At 50.2% G+C, this 14,109-nt stretch overlaps 1 protein-coding gene across 7 annotated transcripts in view; it reads right to left on the bottom strand.

Moving 5' to 3' along the window:
• TRABD2A (TraB domain containing 2A) overlaps positions 1-14,109 on the bottom strand; it is a 58,889-nt gene that overhangs the window by 1,702 nt on the left and 43,078 nt on the right. For 3 of the 7 annotated variants that reach the window (XM_078444651.2, XM_078444650.1, XM_078444649.2), the window contains exons 4-6: positions 12,227-12,401; positions 7,178-7,268; positions 646-903 (exon numbers count right to left, since the gene is read on the bottom strand). In XM_078444651.2, the coding sequence (XP_078300777.1) occupies positions 646-903; positions 7,178-7,268; positions 12,227-12,401 (524 nt within the window). Of the gene's footprint in view, positions 1-645; positions 904-6,511; positions 6,546-7,177; positions 7,269-12,226; positions 12,402-14,109 lie in introns of those variants that run through there. The other 4 variants (XM_078444654.2, XM_078444652.2, XM_078444655.2 and 1 more) reach the window with 4 other exon arrangements.

The following is a 14,109-nucleotide window of genomic DNA, read 5'->3' as shown; positions in this document are numbered from 1 at the left end:
TACTTCAAAGCCACAGCACCCGACACAACAGCAGGCACCCAGGAGGAACTCAATACATTTGGGCTGAACTGAACTGGATCTTGGATCCCAGGCCCCTCTGGTGTAGTTCTTCCAGAAGCCTTATGCCCTGCAGACCAGGCTGAGTCACCACCTTTGACTCCTCCATCCACCTCTGATCCACCTCCTAAGCATCTTCCGGGAGTGCATTCTGTGGTCACCAGGCTCTCTGTAAAATGTGGGGGCTGAACAAGCCTGTTCCCTGTTGCTTCCAGCTCTGCAGAACTATGAAATCTTCCCGAAGCTGCAGTGGAGAAAGGGCTGGCAAATCAACGCACACCCATGCATGCCCACCACCACCACCCCCATTCCTCCTTTAACAAAGATAAACAAAGATAACAAAGCCCTTACTCTGGCTTGAAGCAACTGCCTTTAATTACTGGGTTCATCTCAGTGCCCAAGGCTCTAAGCAACAGGAAAGGCTGGTCCACAAGGGGGTTGCTCATCCCCACCAGGGCCTTGAACCTCCCCCTCTCAAGCAGGGTGAGGGATATTCCTGGGCTGCTCCCCACCGGGACTCCGGGTGGGGCGGATGGATGCCGGGGGTGGGCTCCTGGCCGGCCGACCCGGCCCAAATCACCGCCTCACCTCTCCTCCAGTCGGACCCACAGATCGCTGAACTGCCGAAGCCGCTGCTTTCGCTGTGGCCGCTGCCGCCTCCGTTTCTTCCGAAACTTCCGCTCCGCCCCGCCTCCCAGGTGGGCACTTCCAGGCAGGGACACGTGGGGAGGCCACAGCGAGCGCACCGCAGACCCAGCTTCCGGTACCCGCGCTTCTGAGGCAGGCACTTCCGGAACAAAGATGGCAGAGGAGGCGGGCCCCGACAAGGGACTTCTACTCGTCTCCCTGTGAACAGGGGTGGAGGGAAGATGGATTTGAAGGACGGTCACACAGCTCTCAGGGCTCAGGGACGTAGAACGGGGGGGGGGAGGGGGGGGGGTAATGTGAAAGTTCAAGCTGGCTAGGGAGCGTCCTCCAAGCCACCTCCAGAATTGATCACTTTGATGCCTTAATTTTTCCCTCACATACTGTTGCAGTAGTCATTCCAAATCCCCCAGCCCTGGGGAGGAAATAGAAGATTTCTTTTTAATTGCATATAATTACTGCCCTTCCCTAACAAGGGGTCACAGCTATGTAGAAAGTCACTGAAGATTACAGCATTGAAAGTGACATTAAAAAAAAAAGTTTAAATGCCATTTACTTAGAACAATTGAAGTAAACCTTAACCATGTTAACCCCTCCTTTACCCTGGTAAGGGCTCTTCTCAGAAAAAGGCTGTGGCAGCCCCAACCCCCCACATGAATGACTGCTAGTGTTCACAGGGCTAACCACCTTAACCCAGGTCCTACCATAAACCATCTTTCCCAAAGGCAACATGTTTTTCACAACTGATGAGAAACTGAAACTTGCTTCTAGTTTTCCACTAAAGGTGACTCTAGCCTTCCCCCTTCTCCCGCCCCTCCACCCTGCTCCCCAAAAATATCTTCCAGTGAGGAAATAAGCCATGAGAAGGACCCAGTTTCTTGCTACAACAGGACTTTTGTCAAGAGTTTAGTTGGGGTTGAGGAGGGGGCAGTAAGAGAAGAATCCAGCCACTAGACGTCAATCCTATTGTCTCCTGACTTAGGCAGGCTCCCATCCACCTGAGGAAAAGAAGCAGTGCCTGTGTTATGTGCATCTTTGACATGTGGGCGCAGCAGACCAGCATATATAAGAACTCCGTCGTTCTGCCCTGATTCAGACTTGATGAACAGCCCACCTGTCAGAAGCAGGGCTCAATTCTGACCCACAATCTGACACAACCTGAGATGTCAATTAATATTCATGGCCCTGTGTGAGGAAGGCAGGAGGTATAAGAGAGAGAACATGAACATGGGAAAGACTCAGGTTGGGCAAAAAAGGTAAAAGAAGGGAATTCCTCAAGTGGCAAAGAAAGGTCCCTGTTCTGAACCTGAGGCTGGGAACCCCTGCAACATACAGTCACAGTGAAAAGACCCCTGGAGGACAGGACCTGCCATATTCATCACTGTGTCCAGAGCCCAGCACGATGCCTGACACACAAGTGTGACACCACTTAGATGAATCTCTTTATTATACCAGCAAAGAAACTGGAGCCTAGAGAGGGGAAAGTGCTCCACCTAAGGCTAAGATTCCAGTGGCCTCCTAGAGGATTCAGGATCAGATGGTCAGGCAGCCCCCATGCCCAGGCCCTCTGCCCCAGCAGAGATTATATCTATGTCATCTTTAACCTCCATATAACCCAACAGGCCCTGGTACACCGTAGGCATTCAAAAAAGTCTGCTGCAAAGAGCATGGACTCAAATTCACTAGGGCTCAGCTCTTATGGCTTCAAGCAGTGGATCCTTACAGTGGGGGCAAATCACAGCTTTGGTTCTGTTCAACTCACAAGAGACACAAGATCTCAGCTCAGTTACTGCAGGTGGGCGAGGCCAGAGCTTGAGAACCAAGTTAATTAGTTAATTACTCTTGGGGGGGGGGTCATTAATCCAGAAGAAATTAATTTTACTTCTCCTGATTTTTATCTTTCTCATATTTCACAGCTGAGATGTCCTGTAGATTCATAACACCCACTTTATAATTAAGGAAACTGAGGACCAGGGAAATAAATTTCCTTGCCCTAGGTCCCAACAAGGATTCAGTGCCATTTTCAAATAATATACACCAAGATTTTTTTTTTTCAGTTTATAAAGCTAACTTATTTTCACCATAGGAAATATGGAGAATATAGAGTAGTGTCACTATTACCTCCAGGGAAAGATCCTACAGACAAATGCTCATGGGCTTAAGGGACCTAGGGCAGTAGAGGTGGCTGCTTCTCTGCCAGGAACAGAAAATCCCAGCTGTTGAACACAGCCTAATTCACCCCACAGCTTCTGGGCTAGCCTAAGCATCCCATCCCAGGTTGAGGTTCTAGGTTGTCCTGTTTCGGTCCATCTGAATTCCCAAAGTTTAGTGAAACCTCTAGTTACTTATGAAACCTAAGTCCATGGTCATTTTGGCCACAATATGGGGCTCTTGTTGTGCTTGAGAGATTGCTAGTCCCCTGCCAGCATTTCACACAATCTACTCACTTTGTGGAAGTCTACGAGAAAGAAACACCCTGGTTGACATGGCCTGTCTCCTGGGCACACACCCACAGGAGGACATGTGGTATCCAGGAAGGAGCCCAGGACTGGAAACTAGAACAAGATAATTATACTTTCTGAGCCTCTTCTGCTTCTATAAAGTTGATCTGTCTCACCTGGTTGCTGCAAGGATTAAAACTACCCATGCACCATGCTTCACACAGGGCTGAGCACCCAGGATGCATTCCATGTGGATGCCCCTTTCTTCCAGTCCCACTGTCTGGGGATGAGTGACAGTGTATGTAGCCCAGCAAGGCTGACCAGGACCCTGGAGCACCCCACTGTGAAGCCAAATGGACATTCACCAGATCCTCACTGGTATTATTCTGCTGTGGTGGGCAGAATACTGACCCTCAGAAATGTCAATGTCCTCATCCCTGGAACCTGTGAATACTATTGTTTGTTACCTTTCCTGATAAAAGGGATTTTGTGGGTGTGATATAGGACCTTGAGATGGGAGATTACCCCAGGCTACCTGGGTGGACCCAATCTAATCACATGGGTGCTTAAAGCCCGAAAACTTTCTGTGGCCAGTGGGAGATGTGACTACAGAAGAACTTCGGGGAAATGCGGTCACTTGGAAGATGGAAGGAGGGGTCACAAACAAAGAAAGGTGAGCAACCTCTGTAATCTGGAAAAGGCAAGTAAACAGGTTCTCCCCTAGAAGCCCTAGAGGAGAATGTGGCCCCATTAACACCTTGATTTCATCCCATTGAGACCTGTGTCAGACTTCTGATCTACAGAACCGTAAAATAAGTGCTTGAGGGCAGAGTTTATAATTTGTTGTGGCAGGAAAAAAAAAAAAATCCACAAAACCCTAATACAGCATCGGTTATCCTGGGAAGAGGTGTGGGATTGGGGAACTGGGTAAACGCACTTGGGATCAGCCCAGCAGGACCCCTGTCCCTTCCTCTTCGCTGCCCAGGGAAGTGCAGTTTCACAGCCAGGGCCTTGCCTGTGTAGTCCAGCCTGTTGAATACAGGAGGGTAGTGGCTGCCGGTAGCTGCCGGTAGCCCTCCCCTCACTGTCCACCTAACTGGGCCACTCCAAGACCCGAGGGGCTGGCAGGCCTAGAGTGAGCTAGGTCACCAGTTAGAAGGCCTCCTGCCCCCACCCACACAGCCCGCCCAAGATCCAAGTCCCCGTATCATCCCTCAGGGATTATCACACGGCTGCCAAGGAGGGGAAGAAGGAAGCAGGTATCTCCACAGCCACTGCACTGGCCCTTGCCAACACCTTCAGTGCGGTCGTTTCCCCCACTCTGGGCCCTTATCCCCTCACCCCTTCTTCTCCCTAACCGGAGCTCCATTCCAGACTTCATGCTCCCTCGTGGCCTCCCCTGGAGCACGGCTCGCCGCTAAAAACTCATAGACACTATCCTAATGGAGCACATACTGTGTGCCAGACGCCAGGATAGCTACTGCAGAGCACACACCAAATATCTGGGGATCATGCAAGGGGGTGGCCCCGGGCCGGAGCAGAGAAGAACATGGGGCGTTTGTGCTGGATCTCACAGATTCTGATAGAATTAGGGGCGGGGATGGGGGATGAATGCCTGGCAGAGGAAGCTGCACGAACAAAGACAAAGGATCCAGGAAGTAAAACATGGAAGAAGAAAGGGCAGAAAGAGAAGTCATGTGTGGGCGGAGGAGCCTGAACTGTACCCTGGCTCTGATTAGCTGTGTGATCTTTCAGTTTCTCCATCAGTAAAGGAGAAGAGACACCCACCCCACAGGCTGGCTTTGAGGATTAACTGACAGTCCATGTGAACCTGGCTGCCACCTGACAGTCGGTCAATAAATGTTCTTTCCTCCCCTGGGAATGTGAGCAGCCCAGCTGAATGTCAGCACTGGTTCTCAGCCCTCACCGTGCACCAGAATCACAGAGAGATTTTTAAAATACTGATTCCTGACCTCACTTCCTCCCACAGGCAGGTATTAGGGTTAGAGACAGAAGTAGGAAGCCTGAGCATAGCCATCAACACACGTGCACACACACATGCATGTATGTGCACACATGCGCGTGTGCGTGTACACACATATACATGCCTGTGCACATACGTGCGCATCCACACGCGTACACGCATGCACACGCACACTCCAGGAAGGGTCCTCTCCAGTACCCGCAAGGACTGTGTGCCAAATACCAGCCCAGTCAGCCTGGGGCGGGGGCTGAGAAGGGACAAAGCACCCGCTTTCCAGAAGAACACGGTCCCCCCGAAACAGGCAGAGAACCACTAAGGGCTGGATTCTCCCTCCAGGGCTGAAGGAGAACAGGAGAGAGAGAAGGATCAAGACCTGGGCAGTGAGCAGAGCTGAAGGAGGGGCAGGATTTTTGCTGTCGGGGGGAGGGGGACGGCAGCGACCCAGACAGAAGGTTTTCTGATGCAGGAAGCACACCTGTGCTGGGGTCTGGGCGCCAAGACACCAGCAGGAAGAAACTGGACTTTGGAAGAGAAGAGTCAGAAAGCACCGAAGGTTTCTGAGGAAGGGGCACTTGCAAGATTTAGTCCCACAGAGAGCGAAGAATGGACCAGAGGATGAGAGCCATGAAAAAGGAGAGGAGCAAACCCAAGAGGAGAGGAAGCTAGAGGTGTGATGGAGGTGAGAAATGAGAAGTCTCAGGTAAGGGCTTTTAGAGAGTAGAAGTGCTATTTGAAGAACCATTATCATTGACGCGCTGGATGTAGGGCGTGAGAGGTGGGGGTAAGACAGCCCAGGACGTACCCACGATTGTCCGCTAGGAGGCAGACTGGGAGAATCCTGGCTCCCGGGTGGAAACTGGACCGCTAGGGAGGACCCTCTGGGGTGAGGGGCTGGGGAGAGGCCCTAGCTTGAAACAACATGAGCTGAAGGTGGGCCTTCTGAAGAGAAAGAGGGCACCTGGGGAAGGGCAGCCATCAAGCTGACACCACAGCTGACCCCCCTCTCTACCCCTCAGTAGAAGGGATGGACCTTCTCCTCACTACCGCTGGGATCCCTGCCAGGAGGGGGCGCTGGTGAGCGCGGTCGGGAGGGAGTGGGGCGAGGAAAGGCGTGTGTTAGGGGCTGAATTCCTATGTTGGAGCCTCCATAGCCAGTTCCTCAGAATGTGACTGCATTCATAGGCAGCGCCTTTAAAGAGGTTATTAAGATAAAATGAGGTCGTTAGGGTGGGCCCTGGTCCAATCTGACTAGTATCCTTACTAGAGGAAATTTAAACACACAGAGACACTAGGATTGTGTGCGCACAGAGGAAGGCCATGTGGGGACAGGGAGAGGGAGGCTACATGCAAGCAGAAGGGAGACCTCAGGGGAAATCAAACCTACCAACACCTTGATTTTGGACTTCTGGCCTCCGGAACTGTAAGAAAATAAATTTCTGCTGTTCGAGTGCCCAGTCTGTGGCATTTTGTTACGGTGGCCCAAGCTGACTAGTTCGGAGGGGAGGGAGGGGTCCACAGAGCCATCAAAATGAGAAACAGACCTGGGGGGAGGAACAGCCCAGGGAAAGAGAAAGGGCTTTGCTCCTGTCCCGAGAAGGGTCTCACAGCCACACCCTGCGCTTCTAGCCCCTGTGACCCTGTGTTATGACTGATTCCACCATCTGCCTCCCTGAAACTTCCCAAATGCCCACTGGAAAGGCACTAAGCATCAAGCCCAATGACCCCTCCTGGGGCCCCTGGGACCATGGGGTAATCTTCCCTTCTCCTTCTCTGCCCCAAGGCCGCTGAGGAAAAAAGCCAGAATGGCCTCTGTTGCCCCAAGTGCCCGGCCAGCCAACCCCCGTCTGACACAGCCCCAGCCACAACAGGATGCCAGCGGAGCCGGGTGCCAAGTGTCCATTTAGCGGCCAGGCAGGGAAGGTGGTAATAGCCGTGCTAGGGGCCTCTGGAGCCCCTCAGGGTAGAGCCCGCCCTGGTGCCGGGGCAGCCCCGTGGGGGTCTCGGCTCTGCTAGCTGCTCCCCAACCAGGATAGAAGCACAGGAAGGTTACTTGTTGATGGGTCGTCCAGCAGGGGCGTGTTCTACCTCATAGCCTTCGCGCCGCAAGACATCAAGCACTGTATTGTTGCCCATGAAATGACCTGCAGTAAGAAAAATGATCAGAAATATGGCAGCTCCCGTGACCACTAAACATACCCCCAGACACACAGCCCAGAACAAAGAAATAACCCTGCCAGCCCTCCATCCCTTTCTGTCCAGCCCAGTAGAGTTCCTAAGAGCTTCTGTAGTCAGGCCTCCCAACTGCCCTCCAGGCAGGCAGGGAGGGAAAAGCAGTGTTTCAGAGATGAGGAACAGAGGATCAGAAGAGTGGGGTGAGCTGCCCAGAGTCACACAGCAAAGGGAGAGCCTAGACACCAAATCCCAACCTTCCAGGTCTCAATGCAGTGTCAACAGTCCCGACCATTCTCATCATTTACACAATCCAACCACCTCTGAGACCCGAGCCCCCTTCTGTCCCACACATAATTATACATGCGCAGTGAAACACCTGCATCTAGCAGAAGCCACCATAGCTGGAAACCTCAATCTGAATGTTATTTCACTTCCTCCCTTTTCATGAAAAACAAAGATCAGCCAGGTAAGCTTACAATGACATCCTAGACATGTTCAAGGCCAAGAGCAGATCCTGGGATCAACCTCCTTTCCGTTCAGGTTTTGATGCTCAGAACTGACATGATCATCCAGGCTCACAACGCCCCTCTCTGTGACAGTATATGGCACTTTAATGTCCTAAATGGACGATTCAATTGCAGCACTCCATCCTGTGTTTGAGCAGAACCTTAGAGGTATCGTTCTTACCTGCACTTTAAATTGGAAAACGGAGGTAAAATAGGTCCAGGGCTTCACACGCTAAGCAGTCACATAGCAGAATCTAAAAGCCAGGCCATTTGGCTCCAGGGTCTGTACAATCTTGACACGTCAATACTCAATAACCAGAGACCGGGACAGCAAATTAAGGTACATCCAAGCTTCTGGCCAGGCAACGGGCAGTCTGTGGGTCTCCCTCGTGTCCTGTTCCCACAGCTCTAGAAAGCAGGGTGAACCTGGGTCAGCCTCTAAGAGCCTGGGGAGCCCGAGGGCGGTGACTGGCGGAAGGTACCGGGCTCTACCACATTCTTGGGTTCAACTGTAGAGTCTGTGACCCCAAGATTGCTGAGGGGCAACTGGCTCAGATGAAAGGGACGTTGGCAAGGCCCAGATTAGCCCTGGTGCACAAGTGCAATTAACTCATGCACAGATGTTGCCTGGACTGGGGGTGAGGGCGGCGGGGGGGGCACTACTGAGCCTACAGAGTGCTGCAGCAACCCTCACTCCCCCAGCCATTACCAAGCCCACACAGCAGGGCGTGATCACAAAAATAAAGTAGCCAACAGTCATTGAGCATTACCAGGCACAATGCTTTACACATCATTTGACAGCCCCCGCCCCTGCCAACAGCCCTATAAGGTGGGCGTATTATTGTCTCCATTTTACAGGTGAGCAAGAGGCACAGGGAGATGAAGCAGATTGCATCTCAAACCCGAGTGGTCTGGCTCCAGAGTCCACCCTCTCAAGCAATTCAGAATAAAAACTGTATCTGTCAAGTGAACAAACTGCCCCTATTACCAGTGCTTTCTCAGCACGGAACCAAGCTATTCTGTTTGACTGACTTTTCCTGCCACAAAGGCGAGCTCCATTTCTCATATCTAAATTTTCTCTCCAGACCCCCACAATGAAAGTTGTTGTTTGATTTGAAACTCTGCAGCTTTGGGGCGCCTGGGTGGCTCAGTCGGTTAAGCGTCCGACTTTAACTCAGGTCATGATCTCGCGGTCCGTGAGTTCGAGCCCCACGTTGGGCTCTGGGCTGACGGCTCAGAGCCTGGAGCCTGCTTTGGATTCTGTGTCTCCCTCTCTCTCTCTCTGCCCCTCCCCCGTTCATGCTCTGTCTCTCTCTGTCTCAAAGATAAATAAACGTTAAAAAAAAATTTTAAAGAAACTCTGCAGCTTTTAGTTTTTGGTTACCTTCGCTTTGCAATTAAAAGTTTGCTAACCACAGACTTAAAAATTTTTTAACCTGTAAGGCTAAGTGTCGGGAGCAATTTCTGTGGTTCCCTCTGGTCAACACAGCCTTCAGAAAGAAACGGATTCCTGCGGTGGAGAAAGCAGCGCCAGGAAGAGAACTTGGCACTGGCGACTGTCCAGGGCACCCCTGGCCCCCAAAGCACCCAGCTGTGAGGCCTCTGCCCAGCGCTGCGGCAATATGATGAGCTGTGCCTGGAGAATCAGGCGAGCCCAGGTGCTACATCTCACCTGGGCCATCGGTCCAGCAGTCGCCATCTGGAGGGCCTGCCCTCCCAGCTGCTCAGATCAACCTGCCATCTGGCCGCCAGCCAACCCGCTGCCCAGCCTCGCGCCACACAGTAGGCCACTGTCATCTCAAAGCGCCCACCCTTCCCCTGCACCCAGTGCCCCGCCATCCCGCCACCGGACGTCAGGGAAGCTTTTGAGAGATCAGCTGAGTCTCGCAGGAGTGGAAGGCAAAAGCCCACGCTCAGGGGCTGGTACCTTCCATCCTGGAGGACTCGACACAGCCGCCGGGACCGAGCCACCAGCTCGGTGTCTTATTTTAGTATATATGCTGCCGAAGTGAGCACCAGCTCTGTGTTCTAACAGAGGGCCACCATCACCCCTATCAGGTGCCACGGGGGGCTTCTGGTACCTAACCCCTTTCGGGGTGCTGCAGAACCAGAGCTAACAGCTTTGCTGAGACAGGCCAGACATGGGCACTGGGCCACACAGCACTGTGCACAACCCAAATATGGAATGTGAGACTTGGAGAAGAGGAAAACCACTCACACAACTCACAGAGGACCGAGCACCAAAGGCAGAAACTGTTCATTTGTGAACAAGATGTAGGAGCCCAACCTCTCATTTTTTCCACAACATAAAAATATCCTTTTTTTAAAGCTTATGATTTTTTTTTAATGATCTCTCCACCCAACATGGGGCTCCAACTCACAACCCTGAGATCAAGAGTCACATGTTCTGCAGACTGAGCCAGCCAGGCACCCCTAAAATTCATCCTTTTCAAGTGCACAATTCAGTGATTTGGGGAATATTCCCAAAGTTGTGCCACCATCACCACTATCTAATTTTAAAGCATTTTCATCAGCTGAGATTTTGATGACGGTTACATTGAATGTCTAGATCAACAGGGGAGAATATTGTCATTTTAACACTGTTCAAGCCTTCCAATTCATGACCATATGTCTTTCCATTTACTTAGGTCTTAATTCCCTCTGATGATTTCGGTTTTCCGTTGTACGTTTTGATACATCTCGTACTAAGTATTTTTTTTACGCTTTTAAACAGAACTAGTTTCTTAGTTTCATTTTCAAATTATTCATTGCTAGAGTATGGAAACACAACGGACTTTTGTGTACTGATCTTCTATCTTGCCTCCTTGTACCCTGGGTTTCTAGTTCTAAGAGTTTTTTGGTCGGTTACCTAGGATTTTCTATGCACAAGACCATGTCATCTGAGAAAAGAGATAGTTTTACTTCCTCCTTTCCAATATGAATGTCTTTTATTCCTTTTCCTAACTTTCCTGGCTAGAACCTTCACACACTGTTGAAGAGAAGTGGTGAGAGCAGCCATCTTTGTCCTGTTCCTCATCTTAGGGGGAAAGCATTTCATCTTTCGTCATTTAATATGTTAAAGTGACCCTTCAACAGGCTGATGAAGTAAGTTCCCTTGTAGCCTTCGTTTGATGAGTATGTTCACCATGAAAGAATGTTGCACTTTATTGTTTGCTTTTTCTATGTCTGTTGAGAGCATCGTGTGGTGTTTGTCCTTGAGTTCTACTAATATGGGGGATTATATTAATTGATTTTCAGATGTTGTGGTAATGGTCCCCCAAATACATCTGCATCCTAATCCCTGAAACCTGTGAATGTTATCTGGGGAAAAAAAGAAAACAAAAGATTTTGCAGATGTAATTAAGCTAAGGATCTTGAGATCGGGTGATTCTACTTGACCTCTCACTCTGCCACTCTGCAAGTGCTCTTCTCCAACCCCCACCCCCACCCCCCATTTTACCAGTAAAAAAACTGAGGGAACTTGTCCACACTTATGAAGCTAATGGAGAATTGAAAGGAGAAGCCAAGGGCAGCAAATGCTCCTTCTGCACACTACTCAGTCTCTGGCATTTTTCTTTTCTTTTCTTTTCTTTTCTTTTCTTTTCTTTTCTTTTCTTTTCTTTTCTTTCCTTTCCTTTCCTTTCCTTTTCGTTTCTTTCCTTTTCTCTTCTTTTTAATGTTTATTTATTGGGAGAGAGAGAGCGCACATGCACACAAGTTGCAAGGGGCAGAGAGAGAGAATCCCAAGCAGGCTCTGTGCTGTCAGCACAGAGCCCGACAAGGGTCTCCATCTCATGAATGTGAGGTCATGACCTGAGCCAAAACTCAGAGTCGGATGCTTAACCCACTGAACCACCCAGGCACCCCAAGCCTGTTGTCATTTCTGTCTTTAATTCTGGAGTGTGCAAAGCTGTGCTAGAATGACTCAAGAAGAGGAGATAATTTATTTCAAAAAGTCCACAAAAGGAAATAATTTTCCCAGTCTGTTTCCATGTACACTGTTAACAGTTGGTAATGGCTGACATATCAGCACCAAGTCTTATGCCTGGGAGGCTCATGGTCAGAGAGGAGAGAGAAGACAAGACAAATTTTAGGGGAAGTTAAAAAAGTGAAGGGTACCAGAAAAGTGTTGGGATTAAGTGCCAAATTGGGAAGAGAGAGAAAGGCCTTCCCAGCTTCCAGGGGAGTGTGTTTTGAACACCAGGTGGAGGGAGAGCTATGGTGATGTCACAGGTACCAGCCCGCCCAGCAAAGGTTCCACAGTGCTGGATACTCAGGCATCAGCTGGAGCCACTTTGCAAGTGAAATAAGTCAAAGAAGGTGCCACTCATCTCACCTCCTACCAGCATCCCACCTCCGGGGTCCCTTCGTGGGAGGAGCAACGGAGCCCAGCCTCCCAGCAGAGGTACCCTATGTCTCACCAGCTCCAAAGGCAAAGAAAAAGCCTTTGTCCGGGAACTCTTCCAAAAGGGCCTTCACCCGCTTCCCCATTCTCTCATTCCGCTTGTAGATGAGCTCCTGGCGGAAGTAGCTGTCGATCTCCTGGGCGGTGACGCGCTCCTGCGGTGGCAGCGTGGCGTTAATAAAATTGGGAACCTCCGCCAAAAGAAAAAGAAAAAAACAAATCAGGGGCAACGGTGTCACTGACCAAGTTGCTTCATTTGAGCCCCAAATCACCCAGCCAAGAGGGTCAAGCTGGCAGGGAAAGAGCACGCACCACCACACTTGGGGTCTCCCACCTACTACTTTTTCAAGCTGTGCTATCATTCTCTGTAACCCAAGTGAAAACATAGTCGATGAAGTGGACTGGAAGAACTCTTGGGCTATTTTAAACAGGACTTCTGTTCTATTCAAATGAGAGTGCTGTTGCCACGTGTTTATATACGGAGACCGTGTCTTTGCCTAACACGTCCATCGTTTTCACTTGTCTGATTCACACATGCCTTCTCTACAAAAATAATTTTACATAATTACATATTTTAGAATCAATAATGATGACTCTACTGCTGAATACATGCCATGTCTATAACCATTCACCTGTCTTTTCAATGCCATACAATTTTAATTGTAATTATTTCTCCACTTCCCAAGTCTCCCTCTTGCTTTCTCCAATGTTCTTTGCCCTCCTGGCAAATATTTCACCTGGTTCTGGTGCACACGTGAGCCAAATTCAGTATTTTGGCTAAGAACAGGGGCTGTCGGTGAGGTGATACACCGAGTTCCCTCCCCACCCCTCTGGATTCCCTCCTCCTGGGCGCGTGCTCTCTCCTCTACCTAGGGATTTAATGAGGTTAACCATTACTTCACTCAAATATAAGACAGAATATCTACCCTGGCTGCTTCTCCCACGTGCAGTAGCCTCTCAAAGACCTTCCAGAAGTCCTTACCCTGTAATGGAGCCATCAATTGCCACTTTAAGGACAACAGATCCCCTTTAGCCATTTCCTCAAAATGATACTTTTTTCATTTTCAAATCCAAAGCCCTCATCTTCTCCTTTGTCATCTTTTTTTTTTTTAACGTTTATTTATTTTTGAGACCAAGAGAGACAGAGGATGAATGGGGGAGGGTCAGAGAGAGAGGGAGACACAGAATCCGAAACAGGCTCCAGGCTCTGAGCTGTCAGCACAGAGCCCAACGCGGGGCTCGAACTCACGGACCGCGAGATCATGACCTGAGCCGAAGTCGGACGTTTAACCGACTGAGCCACCCAGGCGCCCCTCCTTTGTCATCTTTTTAAAAATCATGTCCTTTATGTGAGATCCTTCTATCCGTTTCCTCAAGTCCCTTCTCTTCAGCAGAGCGCTTCCTTTGTACCAGCCCCTCCCCACGGGCAGGCAGCCCGTGCAGGGTGACCTCCCACAGCTAAATGCCAAACATGACCTACAACCCGCACCCCTGGGTCTGACCAGCCTGGCCTTCCTGGCACCATGACAGGCACATTCCCAATACCCCACACCATGGGCGGGCCCTGTGAGCAGAACAGGTATGAAGGGGCCACAGGAAAGGGTTGCATAAGACATCTGTCCCTGACTGCTACCAGCCTTCCCATTTTCCCATAAAACTCCCAAATCCTCCCACCCATATTAGCTTTTTTCTGCCATTTCAAATTTTAATTTCCCCATCTATCTTGACTTATCTCCCCACTTCCCCCACACCCACCAAGAATTGTCATCACCATCAACTGTACTGCTTTTCTTCGGGTATTTCTTGTTTTCCCTTCCTCTTGCTTGCTTTGCCTTCGTTTAACTTCCTCCAGCTCCAGACTCTCTGGAAAGCTCCTTGTATCTTCTGACACTTGTGGGG

This window comes from Panthera onca, chromosome A3 (assembly GCF_046562875.1).
Source record: "Panthera onca isolate mPanOnc1 chromosome A3, mPanOnc1 haplotype 2, whole genome shotgun sequence".
In the NCBI taxonomy this organism is placed as follows: domain Eukaryota; kingdom Metazoa; phylum Chordata; class Mammalia; order Carnivora; family Felidae; genus Panthera; species Panthera onca.
The sequence above is the reverse complement of the archived record's forward strand: the minus strand, read 5'-3'. Positions and strand labels throughout refer to the sequence as shown.